Below are 23303 nucleotides of genomic sequence, written 5' to 3' on the forward strand. Positions count from 1 at the left end.
AAAACCCAAACTTGTATATAAACAATAGGCCACTTATTTAGCTTACAAAAGTTGCCCCAGGGGCTCTGGGTGGTCATGTCACCTCTGGAGGTATAGCTATTTGACAATGTAGACTACTTTGAACAAGATCGCTATTCCAAAATTTTGATCAGATATCTTTGTAGGAAGAAAAGCTAAAAAGGGAATGGGTAGGGACTGGTTACCTTAGACTACTTTTTAACATCTCTCTCAGCCTGCACTGAAAGTTTAAACTTAAATACCCTCCGGTGTACTTGAGATATTACAGATACGCTTTTTTTATAAACTGGGTGCACTTAGTATCTTATGAATTAGTTAAACATACCGCTCAACTTTCCCCAAAGTTTCACCTTAATACACTTAGCTTTTTTTTAACTCACCTGGACCACACTTTTCCTAATGAAAAATCCTGCATTTTAGAAAAGAGCAACTTGCATAACTTGCAGCCATTGCCCCAGGGGTTGGGAGGGGTTGTCATCCCTGGAAGTATAGGTATTTGATTTTTTGGCTATTTTGAACAAAATAACCATCTCAAAATTTTGATCCGATATTTTTGGTGAAAAAAGAGCGTGGGAGGGGAGTGGTTGGGCGCTGATCACTTTTGACTCTTAAAAAGGGAGCTTGAAGTGTTGAATCCCAATTACATATGCCTCTTTTAATGTTCATATGCCAACCAACTTCATAAGAACCTTATATATTAACAATGGGCAACTCGCATGACTTTCAGCCCTTGTTTTGGGGGTTGTGGGGGTTTTGTCGACCCTGGAGGCATAGTTATTTGAACTATTTTGAACAAGATGGTTATATCAAAATTTTTATCGCATACATTCAAGAAAAAGGAACGTGAGAGAGTTGGTCACCCTCCGATCACATTTGACTCTTAAAATGGGCACTAGAACCTCTGATTTCCAAACGAATCAAACCCCTCTGAAGCTTATACCACCATCCCTTCCATATGAAGGGCTTTAAAAAAAAAACACATAATAATAACGAATAAATAATAATACATTGAAGAGTAATAGATCCTTAGTATAGGTAATGCTATAGCGTTGCCTCAGATTTCAATTCTTATTTCTAAAACAAGGCTAATTCTCATGCACTGATGGCCTTATGAGCAATTTTAAAAGTACTATATTTTGCCTTTTTAGAATCAACGTAAATAATAGACTTTGTTGCTGTACATATTGATCAAAGCTTCGTTTTTTAGAGTTTCGGTTTCTTCTGAAAAGGTAAGGGCAGGTTATTAATCCCCACTTCAACCCCGTTTTTTATATTCATGTTTTTTATTCTCATATCAATAGTTTGAAAAAGACAATCATCCTCAAAAAGTGAATCACTCCAAATCAAACAGCTCGTGGTAACGAACTTTAAGTATGGATCGACCCGGCTCAGTAGCAACCGAAACTCTAAAAAACTAAATTTTTACACCGATTGATAAATCGAAGTATTATGCTGATATCAAATATATAGGTTTCATCAAGTTTAGTTTTACCCATCAAAAATTACGAGCCTGAGAAAATTTGCCTTTTTCAAAAAAAGGGGAGAACACCCGCTAGAAGTCACATAGTCCTAATCAAAATCACACCCTCAGATTTAGCGTATCAGAGAACCCTACTGTAGAGGTTCCAAGATCCTATCTAAAAAAATGTGGAATTTTATATTTTTGGCCAAAAGAAAGATCACGGATGCGTATTTATTTATTTATTTTTTCCAGGGGTGATCGTATCAACCCAGTGGTCCTAGAATATCACGTGAGGGCTCATTTAGACGGAAATTAAAAGTTCTAGTTCCCTTTTTAAGTGACCAAAAAAATTAAAGGGCAGCTAGGCCCCCTCCCATGCTCATTATTTCCCAAAGTCACCTGATCAAAATTTTGAGATAGCCATTTTGTTAAGAATAGTAAGAAAATTTGATAACCATGTCTTTGAGGATGACTTAATCTCCCAGAGTCCCCGGGAGAAGGGCTGAAAGTTATGAACTTTGCCCATTGTTTACATATAAAAATGGTTATTGGGAAGTATACAGACGTTTTCAGGGGGGATTTTTGGGTGGGGGGGGTAGTCAACGGAGGAGGGGTTACGTTGGAGGATATTTCCATGAAGGAATTTTTCATGGGGGAAGATAATAATCCATGAAGGGGCGCTGGATTTCCCAAATCCTACTTTGTCTATTACTGGTAAATTCTATTTTCTCTACTTTCTACTTTCTTACTCGAAAATTCTACTTACTTCTTCCCACTAATTCTACTTTCTTACTGGAAAATTGAAATATTGTAGAGAAGGCAAACGAGAAATGATGGTAGTCTATTAATATTCAATATTACTTTACTTTCAATCACAAATCCTACTTTGAAAGTAGAATTCGTATTAGACTGAAAAAGAATAAATATTAAATCAATCGAACAGGATTGATTTTTAGCTGCATGATCTACCAGAGACTAAAATTATGGTATTTGCAAATCTATACACAAATAGGTGTTTTTCCGATTAAATGGTGTCCTTGTAAAAACACTTTCATAGTTTCCCTTCCCTTGACATCAGTTGGACCCTGCCTGAAGTAATATCGTATTTAAGTTAAAAATAAAACAATTTTTAAGTTCCTGTATCCCCCTGGTGCAGATAAGTGTTTGTTTAAAAAATGGATTTGCTTGGGCCTGAGGAACATTGCTATGATCTATAATGTTAGTAACTTCTTTGGATCAATGTCAAGTTTTTAACTCAAACTATTTTACTCAAACTATTTTTACCCGTCATCTAGTATTTGTTGATATGTGACTTTAACGAAATCAATTAAATTTTGGAGTAAATCTCTTCCCTTACTTCACTCTAAAATACAACACTGGTTAAGTTAACAAAATAGGACATTTAATTTCGTGTATTTCCTGCAAACTCACCTGAATGACAATGTTGTAAGAGGTCTATATGACTTGTGACTTTCTGGATTTGTAAGTTTCATTCCCCAAAAGTCATTTCTAAATAGCTCAAAAATCCAGGCATCATCAGTCACATCTGGATTGTCAGTTATAGCACTTAAGTCATCATGAACAAGGTCGCCATCCATTGAATTTGAATATGCTATGGCAGCAAGTACCGCACAGAATAGACTACATGCATAAACGGTTGCCTTATTGGTCCCTCCTTCGCACTTCAAAACACTAATGAGAACTCTCTCTGAGTTCTTGAGTCTGTTTTTGTTAAAACTATTTTGTAATTTTGAATTAAAGATCTGTTGATGTAAAGTTGGTAGGCTCATCCTCTGTTGGCAACCATAAATAAGTGGAATTTGCATATTGTTTAGTCCTGTGCCTCTGAATAGCCGCAAGCTGCCTAAAAATAAGTCAATGAAAGTAATAACCAAAACCCTATTTCTTGAGGTAGGGGGAGGGGCGATGACGGTGTGTTTCTTATGCTGAAAAAATAATCATTCGAGGAAAAATCTTGAAATATCTATCCACAGATGCTTAACATAAAACCAGACTCTGTTAATGGCGAAATCATAATTCAAGGCCGTAGTTTACAAATATCGTTCAAAGAACTACCATGTGTTATTATTATTAAAATTTTAACAACCTCAGTTTTTAGCAGGGGTGGACGTAGAAACTTGGAGGAGGGCCTGTTTGACTATACATTTAGCGTTCTAGTAACACTCTTAAGGGAACACTCCATATAAAACACCCCATTGGTGTTTCAAATTGCAAAAACAAGCCATAAAAATAAAGACTTCATAAATATTTTTTAATAGAAAAGTGGACTGGATGGACATTGACGAAACGAGGGTCACAAAACAAATCCCAATCATTCTGATTGAAGGTTTTAAAAGGAGGTTCCTGAACCCGTTCCTCTGATTTTTCTACCAAATTCTTTTAATGAAATTAATAAAAAAAACTGTCGTGTGATTTGTGGTCGAATGACACCCCCTTCTTAATTTTTAATTAATAAATTTTATCTATGTTGGTGCAGCAAAAAAGTTACATTACTCTCTTCATCTACGCTGAAGTGTATTATGATAGATACAAATTTATTTTTATTCTAAGTCAAAGGAAGTAATATTTACTGGAAGACCTTGAAATGGATCTTCAGTCTAAGGTTACATGAAAACTTGTTTACGTGACAAGAAAGAGCCATTAAAAAACGAGGAGACAATTCAATATCTGTTTAACATGCTTCAAAGAAAATTTTTTGTAAGAAGCTTATGCACTGGAAGAAAAAAGGGGTTCGTCAGAAGGGTTAAAATGAAACTTCGGCTAATATCCAGTTTCATCAAACGAGATGTGACTTCTGCCCGAATAAATCGATTTAGAAAAAGACTTTGATAGTATTCTTCGGAAACAGTTTTCAAGGAGATAGGTTTAAGTAGTTGTCGTAAAAAAAAATGGGACACAAGGGCCAGCAGCACACGAATGTTAGCTAGGCATACAGACTAAATTGGTCGTCCGGCTTGGGTCCCCTGAAATCTTCAGACTTTTATAATTTTGTCTATTATCTTCAGACCTTTCCACATGATCTATGTATATTTGGTATTTTTTAAAGGTCTACCCCCCCCCCCCCAACAAACGACAGAATCATTTGTAGTTTTCCGACGTCTGTTTTCTAACAAGCTGTTCCAGGTAATGTAGGGTAAAGGAATGTGGTGAAAAAATGATACAACCTTCTGAATTTGCTTTTTTTAATTGAGCTGTATCAAGGAGGCACACTTGTGCCTCTATAAAGAGGCGACCCACCACAATGTTAAGCGATTTCAGGTCCTAGAGGTCGCAGAGAGACGGCCGTAATTGCATTTTGTAGCCCAAGCTCAAACTAAGAAACTTGCAAAATTTCATCCTCCTCTGACTTTATCTTCATGGGGTAAACTGGGCCGGAAGTTTGGACCCTCCCACCACAGCCCCCCTTTAACGTTGTCCGATTGGGCTGAAATTTAGAGGTTAAGCTTTCCTAGGGCCCGGGAGCTTATCCTCGAAATTTCAGCTCAATCCGATCACTCCTTCCCTGTTTTCCAAAAACCAAATATAGCCACTTAAAGTTCATCTCTTTTTTTTTTGTTAGCCACGCCTACAGGCCACAGTTGGCAACGGATCCGGTTGAATGAGGACTCATTCGAAGCAGAATTCGACCTGTTAGGGCCTTTGGATATTTTCAGACCGAAAAAATTATCCCCCGAATTTACATTTACGAAAAACCTCGTTTTCCTATATTAGCCCATGTTAATTTTTCCCACCACAACCCCCCCTTTAACGTTGTCTGATCGGGCTGAAATTTAGAGGATAAGCTTTCCTGGGGCCTGGGACCTTATCCTCGAAATTTCAGCTCAATCTGATCACTCCTTCCCTGTTTTCCAAAAACCACATATCAAGATTTTTGGGAATTTGCTTGCGTCGAAAATACCTTCTATTTGCTAAACAACAATTACTATTGTGTTTGTATAGTCCAGCGGCTGAGACTTCAGACTTTCAGGTGGAAAACTCGGGTTCGATTCACCATCAGAGCAACTTTTTTATATACTTTGAAAAGAAACTCAGTTTCTTTTTTAAATTATTTGAAAAAAATTACGTTTTCTAAAGAGTTAAAGAGGCTGAGTTACAAGGTCGACCCTTAAAACGTACAGGGATTAGGAGGCACAGTTGGGGGGCTGTTAAAGAGGCTGAGTCACAAGTTCGAACCTTAAAACGTACAGGAATTAGGAGGCACCCTGTACGACGTGATTTGAGTATTCAGGAATTAAAAGCCTTAACACAAGAATGTTCAAGAGCGGGGGGTTTGGGGGCGGAAGCCCCCCAACTTTAACTCCTGACACGATCAGCTAACAGTTAGTCAAGCAATAATAAGTAATAAACTGTACAAAAACGTGCAGAAATTATTTGAAAAAACTACGTTTTCTAAAGAGTTAAAGAGGCTGAGTTACAAGGTCGAACCTTAAAACGTACAGGGATTAGGAGGCACAGTTGGGGGGCTACCGCCCCCAAACTCCCGCTTTCGCAGCCTTTAAATATAAAAATTTCTTTAAACTGAAAGTAAGGAGCGACATTAAAACTTAAAACGAACAGAAATTATTCCGTATATGAAAGAGGCTGTGCCCTCCTCAACGCCTCGCTCTTTACGCTAAAGTTTTTATTGTTTAAAAAAAGAGTTGTGAGAAAGTCAAACTTTAGCGTAAAGAGCGAGGCGTTGAGGAGGGCACAGCCTCTTTCATATACGGAATAATTTCTGTTCGTTTTAAGTTTTAATGTCGCTCCTTACTTTCAGTTTAAAGAAATTTTTTTATATTTAAAGACTGCGAAAGCGGGGGTTTGGGGGGCGGTAGCCCCCCAACTGTGCCTCCTAATCCCTGTACGTTTTAAGGTTCGACCTTGTAACTCAGCCTCTTTAACTCTTTAGAAAACGTAGTTTTTTTCAAATAATCTATTGAAGAGCCATACTACCCTCCTACGTGAAAATGGTGTATCTTAAGATATAATAGCTTTTTAGAAGTTAACATTTTAATCCTTCCACATCTGTTCCATCCATATTTGTTCCATTTAAAAGTAATTTTATATCATTCCTACTAAAGTCTTGACTTTTATTTCAAGAAGTTAAGTCTGTCGGTTCCTTGAACCTTCTAAACGGGACAAAAAAGTTATCGTATTAAGGCTTAAGAGAATAATAATTGCCATTTCAAAAATTTATTGCGTTTAAATAGCAGATAATAAGGCGAAATCAATCTTTTAGTCAGAAAAACAAGGTATTATCATGTCTATCCTAAATAAGGATGTAGTCTCTAAGCTGAAAATTCACCATGAAAAGCCTACCCGATACAGAAAAATTATGTCCAATTGGAAATCAGTATAGCAAACATCGTGGATGTATAGTCAATGTGATGCCTCCGCCAATTCAAGCCCTTTTACGTTTCTAAGTTTTAACCATGATTAAAAATTTTGAATGAAGGGGGAGGTGCTTGAGATGGCATATTTCATTCTCTACAGAGATGGATAAGTCACAATCTTCATCTATAGGAAGCCTTTCTACTGTGTAACCTTTTCATGATATTTTGAAGGTTGGAGATTTGAAATATTGCACATTTTCAATTTCTTGAGGTTCAGGTATTAACACGACTTATTGCTAATTAAGTAGAAATATGAACTATTCTTAGACAGGCTTATCATGACCTTAAGACTCAGTAGAAAATTTCCCATTCGTATTTAAAAGAATTTTTTTTTGTAATATCACTATACAGCTGCCAATAGTAGACTTTAGGGACCTATGAACTTTGGCAAAATACCGACAATGTCAGAATATCAATGTCATAAAAACTTATATTGACGAATCCGCAATAAAACAGACACACTAAAGACGATTTTATATTCACCTTGGAATCCTCATATTTACTGTTCTGATAATAATCCACTTGATAGCACTGGATAATTTCATGTGGCTATAAACCATCCTTGAAAGGTCGGCTTATGGATTTGATGTCACTAACAAAAAACTGAGAAAAATACATAAAAGCCAACATACATGTAGGAGAAAACTCATATTAGCTGACAAATCGAAAGCAAGTCTAAAAAAAATACTAAATTATGGCTATTAATTTGTACTAAACCTAAATATTACTCTGAAGGACACGGATGAGAATAATATAGCCGTTCACTTACAGAGGTGGGGTCGAGCGCGGGTGTGACAAGCGTAACCGAAGCTATTGACGAGATTTGGTTTAAAGAGTTCCTCCAGTCTACCTAGTTATTGGGCTGACGACATAAGATTTTTTAATAACTAACCCTCCATCCACCAAAAGAGGTTGTATCTGATAAACACCCTCTAAAAACACAATTATGAGCCATGATCTTACTTCCACGTAGTTGGGTTGGAACCTTTTGGTCTTGACAAATATAATTTAAGGCCCATTCCTCGTCCCCAAAGGGGTCACATCTACTAAGTTTGGCAAATAACTTGATGACTTAAATTTCGAGACTTCGAGAGAGTTTCGAGACTCAATTTCGAGACTCAGACCTTTCCACGAGAGGTCTGAGTGGTCCCGGATTCCGAAATTACCCAAGAAAGACAACAGTTGTTACGATCACATGTTGTTCACATTAATCAGCCTTTGCTGGTAGGTATCAGGAGTGCAAGAATTAACGATCTCTCCTTCCATAAATAGGTCAGAACAGATCCAAGCCACGAAAAAGGTACACTACAGGAACTTCCGATTCTTTCCAACAATTCATGACAAGAATTTTGAGGATTTTGTCCCCCCCTTCTCAGGACATAATTTAAATAAGACCTGGATTCAAATGAGGTAAATAAGACAACAACTTCTTCTTCCCTCAACGTATGGTTAAGATCTGACCACGTTATCGGGTAGGTGTCGTGATTACTTGGATTTGGGGACTTCCAATCCCCGTTCCTCTAAAGAGAATGTGTTTTACTAAAAAAAAAACAAGAGGTCAAACCGAGATGCTTACTCTTAGTCTGAAAAGAGTTTGGTAGATATTTATTAATCTTTTCTAGTGAACACCTTGACGACTAGAATTTAGAGCCCCTTTTCACCACATATATTGAAGCAGATATTCTAAGTAAGTGGAACATGGATACTTACTCTTACTGTCTTACCAGGTGCGGTTAAGATCAAATACTACTTTTTATCAGATATCCGTATTACAAGAATGTCAGGACCCACCTTTTCTTCCTTCTTCAAAAGTCCGATGATGTTGACAGCCCCCAAAATATGTGACTAAAAGGCTTATAATGGAAAAGGGAGACATGTGCAGTATCTCAGGAGCGACTAAGGGTATTTAATTGAAAAGTTGAGGGTTTGTTCAGGGGAATATTAAATCAAAGAAAAGTATTTTGTGCATCCAGGTTGTTAAAAGGGTTTTTATGCAATATCTTTGGGGCGGCTAAGAGTAATAAGTTGAAATTTTCAGACTGACAATATTGAAAGGGATGTTGAGCTAAACCAAAAGACACCATGTGGATCAAGGTTGTCAAAAGGGTGTATCTGCAATATCTCTGGAACTGCTACGGATATCTTGTCAGAAGTTTTAGGGAATGTTGGGAAAGAGGTTGAACTGAATAGAATGCCACTATTTGTATCGAGGCTGTCAAAAGATGTATCTGCACAACATGAAAAATGGCTGGGGGTATTAGGTTGAAACTCCAAGGGAATGTTGAGACGGATATTGAACTAAATCAAATGGTTCTATGTGCACCTAAGGTTTCAAAAGTGTTTTCTGTAATGTCTCAAGGACAGCTAGGAGTATTTAGTTATAACTGTCTGGGAATGCTTAAATAGATGTTAAACTAATTCAAAAGACTCAATGAGCATCCAGGTCTTCAAAAGGGTGCAAAATACGTTAAGTACATCTAGTTTCTCACTAGGGTGTGTCTACTATATTTCAGGATTGGCTGGGGTATTAAGTTGAAAGTTTCATGGACATTTGAAAGGGTCGCTGAAATCAATCAAAAGACGCTCTGTGCACCAAAGGTGTCAAACTGCTAAGGGCAAGAAGCTGAAACCTTGTCAAAAGCCATAGGCAACGCAATAGCGCGGCCTAAGTAAAGAGCGAAGTTGGCACAATGTATTTTTTTCTGACCAAGGCCCTCACATAGAAGGATGTGTCATAAAAACTTCGAAAGGAACTCATTCGATTGGAAATTGAAAGTTCTAATGCCTTTTCTAAGAATCAAAAGTGATTGGAGGGCAACCATTCCCCCATGCCCATCATTTCCCCAAACACATCCTATAGACATTTTGAAATAGCCATTTTGTTTAGCATAGTTGAAAGGTCCAGTAATCTTGTCTTTTGGAGATGTCAACCCCCCTCCCCCAGAGCCCTAGAGGCAAGGGTTACAAGTTATAACAGTTGCCCATTGTTAATACATAAGGTTTTTATGGAGGGAAAGGTCATATAAACTCCAGAGGGGGCTCATTTGATTGGAAATCGGAGGTTCTAGTGTCCATTTCAAGAGTCAAAGGAGATCAGAGAGCAATAGGCCCCCAAGCCTTCTTTTCTGCAAATCTATATGATCGAAATTTCGAGAGAGCCATTTTGTTCAAAATGGTCCAAAGATCATATAACAATGTCTCTGCGGCTGACACAACCCCCTGGATCCTGGGGGCAAGGGTTATAAATTATGCTCCGGGGCATATAAGGTTCTTATGGAAGGGGCGGTTGTATAAACTTAGGGGAGGGCTCATTCGATTGGAAATCATATGAGCCGTATCAAAATGTAACTTCTGTATTGGTTCCGTATTGGTTAGTTCATTATTGGTTTCATTTTTCATTAAGGCTAATATCTTCCTTTAACTTTTTTTATCTGTCTTTTAACATCTACTTTCTTTAACTATAATTGGAGTGCAAGGGGGGTGACTTCCAAATTCATATATCACAGTAATTTCTATTCGTTTTAGGTTTGGGTTGAATATCAGTTTTATTTTTGGTACATTATTAGTGCAGTATTGGTTTCAATTTTTATTAGTTCTAAAATCTGTTTCTTTTAACTTTTACTTCATAGTTCATTATAATTTCCGGTAGTTGTTTTTGCTCTGCTCAAGACAAAGCTTTGCTCTTTACTCTGTTAAAAAAAATTGTTGTTTTTTGTTTATTTAATCTCTGTTTGTTTTTAATTCATTTCGGTAAAAATAAAAAAAAAGAAAGAAGAAGAACTAGAATTGAAATTTAAATTGCCCAGTAAGTTTCATATCGCAATAATTTTGTTACAAAGTATTCAAAAATGCCAAAAGGAAAGTGGTAGTCCATCATTTACATCCGTATCCACGTTCTCCATATCTCCTTATGAAAAATATATGGTAAAAAAAAAACTATATGAAATAATGTATGTGTATTGTGCAGTTTTATTTGCATCGGAAAAAATTAGTATTTTTATTATTATTGTTAATTCTTTACTTTAGTGAAAACCATCCTTATCTCAAGCTTAATGTTTCTGTTTCTCATAACTATAAAAAAAGGAAAAAAATAAACATCATAACGAAGACTATAAGGGTTTATAGGGTATTAGCCAAGGGTAAGAGCAAGGTTATAAGGGATTATACAGGCTGATGGTGGGGGGTCGATATCCCAAAAAATATATTATTTGACTTTTCAAATATACTGAACAACATATACTGGTCATTTCGAAATTTTGATCTGGTAATTGAATTTATGTTGGGGGAATTGGTGGGCATGGGAGGGGGGTTGGTTGTCCTTTAGTCACTTTTGGACCTTATAAAAGGCACTAAAACTTCTAATTCCCCATCAATTTCTATTTTTAAAGTTATTCCTGATACGCCCTTTCGAAAAACTGTATGCACATACTATTTTCTGATTTAGTTCAACCTCCCCTCAACATTTCCTCAAATTTTCACTTCAATATCCTCAGCCTTTGTAATACTCGTTACAGAAGCAGTAGTTGCAGTGGTAGTAGCAGTAATAGTAGTTGTGGCGTGCAAATATTGCCTTTTGGTCGATTGATCTTCCCCTTTAAGCATTCCTTAAGGTTTCCATCTTAATACCCAAATCCATATCGGATATAGGGCCTTTTGTCCATCTGCATGCACATAGTGTCTCTTGATTTAGTTCAAATTTCCTCTCTTAATTCTCTCAAATTTTGTCTTTATACCCTTAGTCTTAATAGTACTAGTATCATAGTAGTAGTGGTAGTAGTAGGAGCAGTAGCAGAAATAGTAGCCTACTATGAAAATGTCACTTTTTGGTCAGTTGAACATGCCGTCATTATGCTCTGGAAGTTTCAGCTCGATAAGGTAAGCTGTTCAAAAGATATTGCTGATACGCCGTTTTGACAATCTGCATGTACATAGTACGTTTCGATTTAGTTCTACTTTCCTCTAAAGATCTCCTCAAATTTTCACTTCAATACCCTCAGCCTTGATGGTAGTTGCTACGGAATTAGTAATTGTAGTGGTATAAATATTAGTAGTTGCAGTGGTAGTAGCAGCAGTAGTAGCAGTAATATCGTGTAAATATTGCCTTTTTGGTTATTTTAACATCCCCCTTAACCACTACTACTGCTACAAGCAACTCATCACAGCACCAAGCTGCCCGAGGCCAACACAGCTACGCAAGCTCCTCCTCCATCCCAATCTGAATAGATTTACACCCTCTCAAGAAGTTCCCGTTTCCTTTAAATCTTTCTTTATGACATCCTACCACCCCGATTCAAGACGACCTGCTTTCCGTTTAGCCCTAGACGGTTGACATAAAAGTAAAAACTTCGGCAATATGTCCTTCATCCGCAGAACGTGCCCTAGCCATCTCAACCTTTCTTTTATTGTAGCCCTAGAAAGCGGGATTGAACCACATTTTTCGTGCAGTCTGCTGTTTGAAATACGGTCAGTCAGCTGGGTACCCAGAAAACTCCGTTGACCATTTCTCTGGAAAACATATAGCAAATCTTCATCCGCTTTTCGGAGTGCCCTTGCTTTAGATCCTTATTTGACCACTGTCATTACTGTAGCTTCCAATATTCTAACGTCAGGCTAATCTTCCTATTCTTCCAAACTTTTTGAACTGTGAGAACACTTGAGCCTTAGCTATTCTACTTTTAACATCTCCACTGCTCCCACCATCTTTAAAATCACAAAGGTTTACAAAGGTAAGTGAAGCTGCCACTCCAATCAATCTTTTCGTTACCCAACGTCACCTTTTCATTTTCACTTATTCCTGGCTTTAGTGACTTATTCTTCTTAACATTAATTTTCAAACCTATTCTAGCACCCTGAACCCGCGAAACCTCTAAAAGCTCATTCATTTTGCTCAAGCTTTCATCTAGGATGCTTAAATAATCAGCATAATCTAAGTCCAGGAGAGTCTTCACGGTCTCTCCACGGTCTTCGGTCTCCACGGTCTCCCATTGCCTTTTCCTATGCTCATTAAGCTAAAGTCCATCAAAATGTTCCATATAAAGGGGTATAGAACACAACCCTGCTTAACTACTGATTCAATACAAAACCAGCTGCTTACCTCATTTCCCTTCTTAATCGCAGCGGTGTTATTCTCGTACTTAGCCCTAATCAATTTAATGTATTTGTCTGGTATACCATACAAGAATAAGACACCCCCTTAACATTTCCTAAAAGTTCCAAATTGATACACTCAGTCATTCCTGAGCTACGCCTTTTTGAAACCCCATATGTACATTACGTGTTTTGATTTAGTTCAAAACTCCCCTCAACATTCCCTGAAAGACTCATCTGAATGCCCTCTCTAGCTTCTGGTAGGTTCAGCCATATCACACACCGATATATTTTGGCAGGACCAAGAAAAAGCAAATACAGGGTTGCCAATGGGGGGAGGGATCAATTCCTTCTACACTATTTGCAACCCCCATAGATCTTGAAAATTGTCCTTTCTTTAGTATTTTCATTGGAGAAAAACTTTTTTGTCAATTTTTCATTGAAAAATCACAAAAACAGCGAAATTGCCTTCCCCTAGATTTTGAAAGTATTCTTACTTCCCTCTGTGTCTCCAAAAATTGGGGCCCCCAAGGGATACACATTTTTTTTTCTTGGTAAGGGAGGGGAGTTAAATATTGATTTTACGGGAAAGTTCCTTTTTTTTCGTTCATAAATGCTTTCCTCATGATTTAACTGAAACTAATTTTGGATGTGTCTTGATTTCTTTTATTATCTGTCTGATGCAAGTCTTTAATTTATTTATTTAACTGTTTTTTTTTAATTCATCTAAGCTAACTGTTCTTTGTCTCCATAATCGTTAGAGCATAGTAAGAATATACTGCATTTTTACTTTAGTGTAAGTGGAATTCTTTCCATCAACGAATGCAAAGGTAGAGATAGCAGCGTTTTTAAGAAATTAAGAAAAACAAATTCCACAAATTAAGTTTTTCAAAAAAGAAAGTAAAGAACTCTATTAAACCAAAAAAGAACACAAATAGAATCAAATAATCTACCAAGCATACAACTACCAGAAATCAGTATCAATAAATAAATGAAACCCAAATCAAACAGAAATTAAAACAAATAACAGATTCAAACTCAAAACGAGCAGAAATTAATATGACTTGGGTTCTAAACCCCTCTGTTTTCTAAAAGCATGAATATAATTTGTACTTTACTGAAAAAAAATTTACATTGTAAGTTTAATGTACATATGCTGATATTTATTCCTTAAAATCTTAATTCATTTTTGATTTCTTAAACCTATAAAAATGAAAACATTTAGAAGTATTTTTTTTCAGAACTTTCAACCAAATTGAAAAAAATGGCTTTCTCAAAATTTTGATTGGATGTGTTTGGGGAAATGGTGAGCGTGAGAGGAGTGTTTGTTGCCCTCCGATAACTTTCGCCTATTAATAATGGCACTAGCCCTTTCAATTTCTAATCGAATGAGCTATTTTTGAAGTTTCTACGACAAAACTTTCTATAAAAAACCTTATATTCCCCCAGGGCATCACTTACAACTCTTGCCCTGAGGGTCCTGAGGGGGTTATCATCCTAAAAGACCTAATTTCTAGAAGTTTCAACTACGTTGAACAAAATAGCTATCTCAAAATTCTGATTGGATGTGTTTGAGGAAATGGTGGGCGTGAGAGGGGGTTTGTTGCCTTCCAATCAGTCTCAATTATTAAAAAAGGCACTAGCTCTTGCAATTTCAAATCGAATGAGCCCTTTTTGAAGTCTCTATAAAAGTCTTATAGGCCCCCAGGGCATAACATACAACCCTTGCCCTAAGGGCTGTGGGGGGATTGTCATCCTCAATTATCTAATTTTTAACTTTTAACTACGTTGAACGAAATGGCTTCCTCAAAATTTTCTTGGGATGTGTTTCGGGAAATGGTAGGTGTGGAAGGGATGTTAATTGCCTTCAAATCACTTTCGGCTATTAAAAAGAGCCCAAGCTTTTCTAATTTCCAATCGAATGAGCCCTTTTCGAAGATTCTACGATAACTCCTTCAATACGAAGGGCCCTGGTCTAAAACAAAGAAAGAAAGAAACAAATAAACAATACTTTGTGCCAACATTGTTCTTTACTAAGGCAGGACTATTGTGCTTTCTATGATGCCTCAAACATTGCTTTTTCATCAATAAAAAAAAATTTGAAACCGATACAAAATTCTTGGTACTCCTTAAAAATAGTTATGTAAAATCTTAGAAAGTAGTTCAAAACATAAAACCTACATTACATAAATTGATTCTTCTCTTCCCATTTATTCTACAACTCTTCCCAAAGTTGATGAAATCCTGAGAGATTAAAATTTGTATTTTGGAAAAAAAAAATCTTCATTTTCATTTCTATGCCACTTGCCATAAAATGTGTTTCAAAGCACAATTTTAACTCGGTCCAGATTCAGGAACAATATCTGAACCAGCTTTTGTTTAAAAAAAATTTTTTAGGAGAAACAGTGAATATTATTAAGAATAGTTATCAACTAGCTTACCTTAGTTCTTAATACTTATTTGCCGTCTTTTTCTGATAAATAAAAAAAAATCTGAACTCAGTAACGCCGCATTCTGCTAGGTTTCTTGGGATAGATGTGGGTTGAGAGTTCAGGTTGGGAGAAATTACAATGCGGTTTGGTTTGGTAAGTGAAATTTAGGATGTTAGAACACATGGTTATCAACATGGTGATTAAATCTGGAATTTTATTTCAATTTTTGTCTGAAGGCCAACGCCCAATTATGAATACTAGCAGCATTTTTTCATTTTGCAGGATGGCGAATTCCCATGTTCAGCCCAATACCGGGATGGGTTCGGCATGCCTTACCAAGGTGTCCAAAACTGGGCTATGCTAGTAAAGGCTGTGTAAATAGCATATTTTAAGGTTAAAGGCAAGCTCGAAAACTAAAACTTCATACCTGAAGTTTTAGTTTGACCAGTAGGCCAGTAGGTGAACTGAAATTCTATTTTTTGGTGTTAAATTTCATTCAAGATAAAATGCTTAAAAGTAAAACAGAGGAGAAAAGAAAAAAGGTGGCTGGGATCAACAAGATAAGAAAAAAGCAGTTTTTTCTGTCTCATTTAACAGAAAAACAGTCGAGTTCTCTGCAAGTGCCATGGGTGTCCCTAGAGGAACGTTGCAAGACTACATGAAAAAAGTTGAGAAGCTGAATATCCTTGTACGAAGTCTAGACCAGAGTTTCTTTACACCCTGCTATAAAACTGGATAAATATTTTCAGAGAAACAAGAAAAAGGACTAAAAACTAACTTGAAAACGATAGCTAACATGAATTTCGATTGTACTCTCCTAGAAGCATGTAAACTTGCATACACTTATGCCATTACTAAGAGCATACAAGTACCAGATAATTGGAAATGCAAAGGTAGTGGAGACCATGGAGGAATTGCAGGTAAAGATTGGTACCGTGGATTAATCGATCGCCTTAAAACTCTATAAGCAAGAACTCCAGAAGATATGAGCTTACGATGGGGATCTGCTTTCAACCGTCACAGTGTAGGAGCTTTCTTTGACAACCTGGAGCCACGCTTAGATAAACACAAGTCCAAATCACAAAGCATTTGGAATGTTGACGAATGTAGTCTGAAAAATATCCACATGTCTAGTAAAATCATTGCAGAGTGGCGCCAGAAGTAAGTAGGGAAGGTCACGTCTGCAGAAGGGGGTCAGTTGACCACGATTTCTGCTGGTGTTACTGCATTGGGTTTACAGTCCCTCCTTTACATATTTCCCCCAGAAAATAATGTCCAGTAATATTACTAAAGGGAGCTTTACCAATAACCATCATGATCTGCTCAGGAAATACTTCTGGCTGGATGACTGCCTCCCATTTTGCTTTACTTGCAGCATTTGATCAATCGAATCAAACCCTCCGAGCAGTCAGCTGTACTTCTGAAAATAGATGACCAGATCAGCCAAAACACTATTATATTCATCTAGCTAAAAATTATGGTGTCTTACTTTTAACTGTCCCTCCCCACGCTATTGATAAATTAAAACCTCTAAAAAGGACAGTCTTGGGGCCCCTTAAGGCCTACTACAACCAGGAAGCCACAAGTTTTATGACTGCCCATAAATGTAAAACTATATCAGTCTATAACATTGCTGAGCTGCTGGGGAAAGTATATCCAAAGGCTCTCACTCCTGAGAATTTTATCAGTGGGTTCAGAGCAAGTGGGGTCTACCCCCCCCCCCCACCAACAGCGACGTCTTAAAAAATTATGATTTCCTCTCGTCATATGTCTCAGATAGAATGCCTACCATATCTAATGAAGCACTTACCGGTGAAGTTTATATGCTCATTGCAAGACCTGTGTGGGATTTAGACTCCTTCTTTAACATAGACCCCGAATCAGACGCAGCACAGGTTCGATCTCTTAATGAGAAGCTAAGGTCAGCGGGTGATTCGTCAAAAGAGATCGTCCATGCAAACCCCTTTCCAAAAGGCTCGACAAGAAAAATCAACAGGAAAAAATATGAAAAATTTAGGAGTGTTCACTGACACCCCAGTGAAAGAACGCTTTACTGCTGGGATAAAAGCTGTATCTGCCAAGAAAAACCTAGTCCTGGAAAGGAAAAAAGTCAGAGACGTGAAAAGGCGAAGAAGAAAAAGGCAAGTTTTTCGTAACAAGAGTTGCAGTTGGAGTGAGGATTCTGATAGAGATAAGCCTGTATACAACAAATCTTCAGACTCCAGTATGGACCTTGAAGATGAGCCCCCTACCTGAAACTTCCAATTTAACTTTAAGTTAAAAACTGTTTCGTATGCTGACCAATGGTCTGCATTGCGCTGGTACCAATCACCTGATTCAATGCCTTCGGCCGGGAGTGCAATGCGTGGTTGGTGGCAAATCATTCGACGCTTCTCGTGTTTTTCCGCCAGATTTCTCCAGGTACCCATTTAGAGCTGGGTCGACTCTGGCTGAGCTTACAGGGTCACAATATTGACCCCCTTTCCAAACCAAATAACCAGCGACACCAGGACTTGAGCCCCTGACCTCAGGATTTCAAGTCTGGAGCACCAATCACTCGGCTAGGACGGCTCGACTTCCAATTTGACACTGAGAAAGTCAGTACTGGACTCTTGTTGAACTGAAGAGCAAGAAAGATAAATCTGTTCACTATATATTACCGTTCTGTTCCCTAATATTACCATTATCAAAAAACTAGCAACTGAAGAACTTAAGGTCCACTTTTTGAAAGAGACTGGAGTAACAGACTTTGCGCTAACTGAAGAGACGGACACTGTCTTAAAGACAGAAGTAGAAATGAAACTGCAACCACTGACAGGTGGAACATCAGAATTATTGGAACGGCTTACGTTTGGTATTGATCAGTCGATTTATAGTTTGAAATTAATACTCTTTGGTTTTTCAAACCTTACTGAGATCCATTTTGTAGTTTTTTATACTGACCACATTCTTTCATAATTTTCCGAAAAACCAGTTTTAACGTTTCCCTGGCCACTTGTTTGTTTCTTTTGTCAGGTGGCCGACCAGAGACAGCCGAACCAGTGCCGATGTGGTCCCTGTTTGTCGCTTTTGACCACTTAAATAGAGAGGCATCCAGGTGGAAAAGTAGTGGAGTATTTCTAATTGTCTTTGTCAAGGATTGTACTGAATGAGTTACATTTTCTTTGGCATATTCAGTAACTTCTTATCGCTTCAATCAGCTCCTGTAAAATTAAAAAATTAAAAACCTTTCGATCGCGGGCCAGTCTTCTATCTACATACTGGACCAAAAACCAATATTAAATATTGAATCGTAAATATCGATATAAAAAAATATATTTGGAAAATGTTGTTTATTTCCAGCTTTTTCAACCATCTACCGGTGAACTCCAACAGAAATTTCCAACATACGAAAAGTTCTCGTTACTATCTTGTATAAATTTGAAGTTTTAGGAATGGGATCCCCGCCTAGGTGTCTTGAGGGCCCCAGGTGTGTCTTCAGGAGCCTGTGCCCACACCCAAAAAAATGATCGAAATTAGCGCTAAATACATTTGGTGGAGGGGCAGAAAATACTGACGAAGGTGCCTAATTCTTATCAATGCCCTCTCCAGAACACTAGTTCAACATCCTACTCTGACAGGCTATCAATAAGAAAATTAAATAAATTACACCTGGCCTAGTCAAACAGTTCGTGGTAACGAACTGTAAGTAAGGAGCGACCCGGCTCAATGGCAACCGAAACTCTAAAAAACGGAATTCTGATACCAATAGATACATCAAAAGAATCAAATTTCAATTCTGATTTCAAATATATATATATTTCATCAAGTTTAATCTTACCCATCAAAAGTTACGCGCCTGAGAAGATTTGGCTGATTTTCGAAAAAAGGAGGTAAGACCCTCTAAAAGTTATAGAACCTTAATAAAAATCAAACCATCATATTCAGCGTATCAAAGAACCCTACTGTAGAGGTTTCAAGCTCCTATCTACAAAAATACCGAAAAAATCAAAAAAAACACGGATGCGTGTTTTTTTTTCTTTTTCTTTTTTTTTTTTTTTTTTTTTATTTTACTAACAGTAATCGTATTGATCCAGTGGTCCTAGAATATCTTAGGAGGGCTCATTGGAACGGAAATTAAAAGTTCCAGTGCCCTTTTTCAGTGACTAAAAAAATGGTGGGCAACTATGACCCCTCCCACGCTCATTTTTTTCCCAAAGTCACCCATTTAAAATTTTGAGATAGCCCTTTTGTTCAGCCTAGTCGAAAATCTAATAAATATGTCTTTTAGGATGACTTAATCCCCCACAGTTCCTAGGGTAAGGGCTGCAAGTTATGAACTTTGCCTATTTTTTACATATTGTATTGGTTATTGGGAAGTATACGGACATTTTCAGGAAGGATTTTTTGCTGGTGGGCGGGGGGGCTGGAGGAGGGGGTTACTCGGGAGAATATTTCCATGGAGGATGTTTCCTTGAGGGAAGGGACATTTCTATGAAGGGGGCGCCGGATTTCCCAGCATTATTTAAAAACGATCAGAAATTAAATAAAAAAAAACAAGTTTTTTCAACTGAAAGCAAGAAGCAACATTAGAACTTGAAACAAACAGAAATTATCACGTATATGAGGGGGGTTGCCCCCAAGTCAATACCTTGCTCTTTACGCTACAGTATTTTTTAATGCCTTCAAAAGAGCTATCAATTCTAATTAAACCGTCTTTGTGATTCAGGGGTTTGTGAATAAGAAATAATTTGAACTTTAGCGGAAAGAGCGTGGTATTGAATAAGGGGAGAACCCCCTCATATATATAATAAAAAAAAGCGATACGGCTCAATAGTAATCGAAACTTTTAAAAACGGAATTTTGATGTCAATAAATGTATCAAAAGAATGGGCTTATAATGCTTAATTCGTAAGTTACGTCTGAACAAAATTTCGAAAAAGCCAATTAACCAAAAAAAGGAAAATTAATATGCAAATTTAGTTTTAATTATTCATGTACGGTAAGCCAAAATCAAAGCTGCATTAATTCAAAAACGCTCAGAAATTAACAAAAAAAGAAGTTTTTTTAACTGAAAGTAAGGAGCAACATTAAAACATAAAACGAACAGAAAATTATTCCGTATATAAAAGGGGCTGTCCCCTCCGCAATGCATCACTCTTTACGCTAAAGTTTTCTTATTGTTTTAAAAAATAAAGTTGTGAGACAAAGGCAAACTTTAGAGTAAAGAGCGAGGCGTTGAGGAGGGGACAGCCCCTTTCATATAAGGAATATTTTCTGTTCGTCTCATCTTTTAACGTGGCTTCTTACTTTCAGTTAAAAAAAATTGTTTTTTTTTTAGTTAATTAGCTTGAAATCTTTAACTATCTTTTTATTTAACTATATTACAGGGTTACGAGTATGCCAAAAGTAGGACAAAATAATTCATTCCACCTGTTAAAGCCAATAAAAACAGCACTTTATTTAGTTCTCAGAACGCATATGAGACCACTTAGAAAAATGTTTGCCGGTTTTCTTCTACAGATATTCTCTTCAAATCTACCGAAAATCAACCAATGATAAATGACTTTTGATCGAAAAAAAAAAAAACGAATGGGATCACTTGTATCGAATGTTTTCCTATGCCCATTTAAATATACAAAGAAGCCTACATAACACGGTGTTATATAGGCTTATTAACAGCAAAGATATATTTCCCAACGTCTAAAACTTAAACCAAATTATTAAAATTCAACTTGATGAAGTTATTGCTATCAATCTCCTTTCCTGGATAACTAATATGTATAGTTCTTGGCTCAAATATTAACCTCAGATCCCAAATCAAATCATTAGCAGTGTCTGATCATAGATGAATCTGAAATTAGTCACAATGTAAAGTCTCCTCCTCATACGAATATGCTAGTAAAACTACTTCTCAACCCTGTCCTATTTAAGCAGCCCGATTTTTCAATCCGTTTAGATAAACTTAAAGGTTTCTAATCACTTCATAGCCTTTCAATTCCTTTCCAATCTGGGACGTACAGTCCTTTTCTGTCTTCAGTGAACGTTTTCTACCTACTAAAGCCGTAAGACAAAATCCATGCAGCCCAAGCCCCTTTTTCATGATGTTAAATAATAATAAAACAAGTTTTTTCAACTAAAAGTAAGAAGCGACATCAAAACATAAAACGAACAGAAATTATTGCGTATATGAGTGGGTTGCCTCCCCTTAATACCTCAGCTCTTCACGCTAAAGTTTTTAGTATTTTTCAAAAAAACTTCTTATTGTTTTAATTAAACAAGCCTTGTGTTTCAAGAGTGATTCTTAAGGAATTGAGACAAAACATCAAAGTTTGGTGTGAAGATCGAGGTTATGAGGAGGGGTTGCCCCCTCATATTCGTAATAATTTCTGCTCGTTTTAGGTTCAGATGTTGCCCCTTACTTTCAGTTGAAGTACTTGTTTTTTATTTAATTTCTGATTGTTTTAAGTAGTGCCAGGAATTTCAGCTCCCCCAAAATGAATGATTCTTTTCCCCTACGAAAAAATCCTCCATGAAATTTCTTTTCAAGTAAAATACTCCCCCGCCAGGAAAATTCTCCGTAGACACTTCCATTCTAGCAGAAAATTCTCCCGGAAATTTTCTTTCGGACGATCTTGCCTAGTGTACTTTCATTTGAAAAAGACTTAAATTTCTAATTGTTTTTAAAATCATGCCAGAAATCCCCTCTTATATGGAAAAGTTCTCCCGCAAATACCCACCCCCTAGTTGAACGTTGACCCTGTAGAAAACTTCCCCTGAATAGTTTATCTCACGCAAAACTCCCCCATGGAGATTTTCTTCCATTTAACACCCTCCCCTACGGTAAGATACTCTAGAAATTTCTATTGGGTAAGAATTTTGCCCTGGACAATTCTACTTAACATCTCCACATGTAAAATTGAATCGGCAAAGAAAAAGTAAAACAAATAAACATAATTTCGTGGAGGAATTCTGACCAATTCCCCTAGAATAAAGTTTCCCCATGAAAGTCCACCTCCTGGTAACATCCCTCCACATGAAACATCCTACCCTTGAAAAATCGGCTCAGTAAAAAATTCCCCCCCCCAAACAAAAAATGTCTGTTTACTTCCAAATAACAGGTGCTGTACGTGGTTCAATGGGCAAATTTCATGACTTACAGACCTTTTCCCAGAGGCTGTGGGGGTTAATTTATACCCAAAGGCAAAGTTACTAGACGTTTCAACTATGCTGAAAATGATTGTCTCAAATTTTGATTGCACGACTTTGAAAAAGGGGGTGTGGGAGGAGGGCTAGTTGCCCTCCAAATTTTTTGGTGACTTAAAATGGACACTAAAACTTTTATTTACGTTCTAAGAACCCTCTCCTGCAATTATAGGACTATTGGTTCGATGGGACCACCCCTGGGAAAAATAAACAAATAAATCAAACAAATAAACATGCTTTTGGGATCTTTCTTCTGGAAAAAAAAAACAAATTCCACATTTTTACAGATCGGAGCTTGAAGCTTCTACAGTAGGGTTCTCTGACACTCTGAATCTCTTAATTGGGAATAATATCCCTCAAAAGTCAAGGAATCTTATTGAGAATTACATCACCAGATTCAGAGTGTCAGAGAACCCTACTGTATCAAACAGTTCGTGGTAACGAACTGTAAGTAAGGAGCGACCCGGCTCAATGGTAACCGAAACTCTAGAAAACGGGTTTTTGATACCAATAGATATATCAAAAGAATCAAATTTCAATTTTGATTTCAAATATATAACTTTCATCAAGTTTAGTGCTATCCATCCAAAGTTACGCGCCTGAGAAAATTTGACTGATTTTCAAGAAAAGGGGGAAAGACCCCCTAAAAGTTATAGAACCTTATTGAAAATCACACCATCATAGAACCCTACTGTAGAGGTTTCAAGCTCCTATCTACAAAAATGT

General features: G+C 37.0%; 1 protein-coding gene across 1 annotated transcript in view; it reads right to left on the reverse strand.

Moving 5' to 3' along the window:
- LOC148955166 (protein O-mannosyl-transferase tmtc2-like) overlaps positions 1-23303 on the reverse strand; it is a 191029-nt gene that overhangs the window by 163520 nt on the left and 4206 nt on the right. Inside the window, exons 2-3 of the mRNA XM_089106369.1 lie at positions 16696-16812; positions 2912-3344 (exon numbers count right to left, since the gene is read on the reverse strand). Of these exons, the coding sequence (XP_088962495.1) occupies positions 2912-3344; positions 16696-16708 (446 nt within the window). The 5' untranslated portion in view covers positions 16709-16812. The remainder of the gene's footprint in view (positions 1-2911; positions 3345-16695; positions 16813-23303) is intronic.

The sequence above is a fragment of the Artemia sp. Qi Xiang Cuo genome, chromosome 2 (assembly GCF_049724085.1).
Source record: "Artemia sp. Qi Xiang Cuo chromosome 2, ASM4972408v1, whole genome shotgun sequence".
Classification (NCBI taxonomy): domain Eukaryota; kingdom Metazoa; phylum Arthropoda; class Branchiopoda; order Anostraca; family Artemiidae; genus Artemia; species Artemia sp. Qi Xiang Cuo.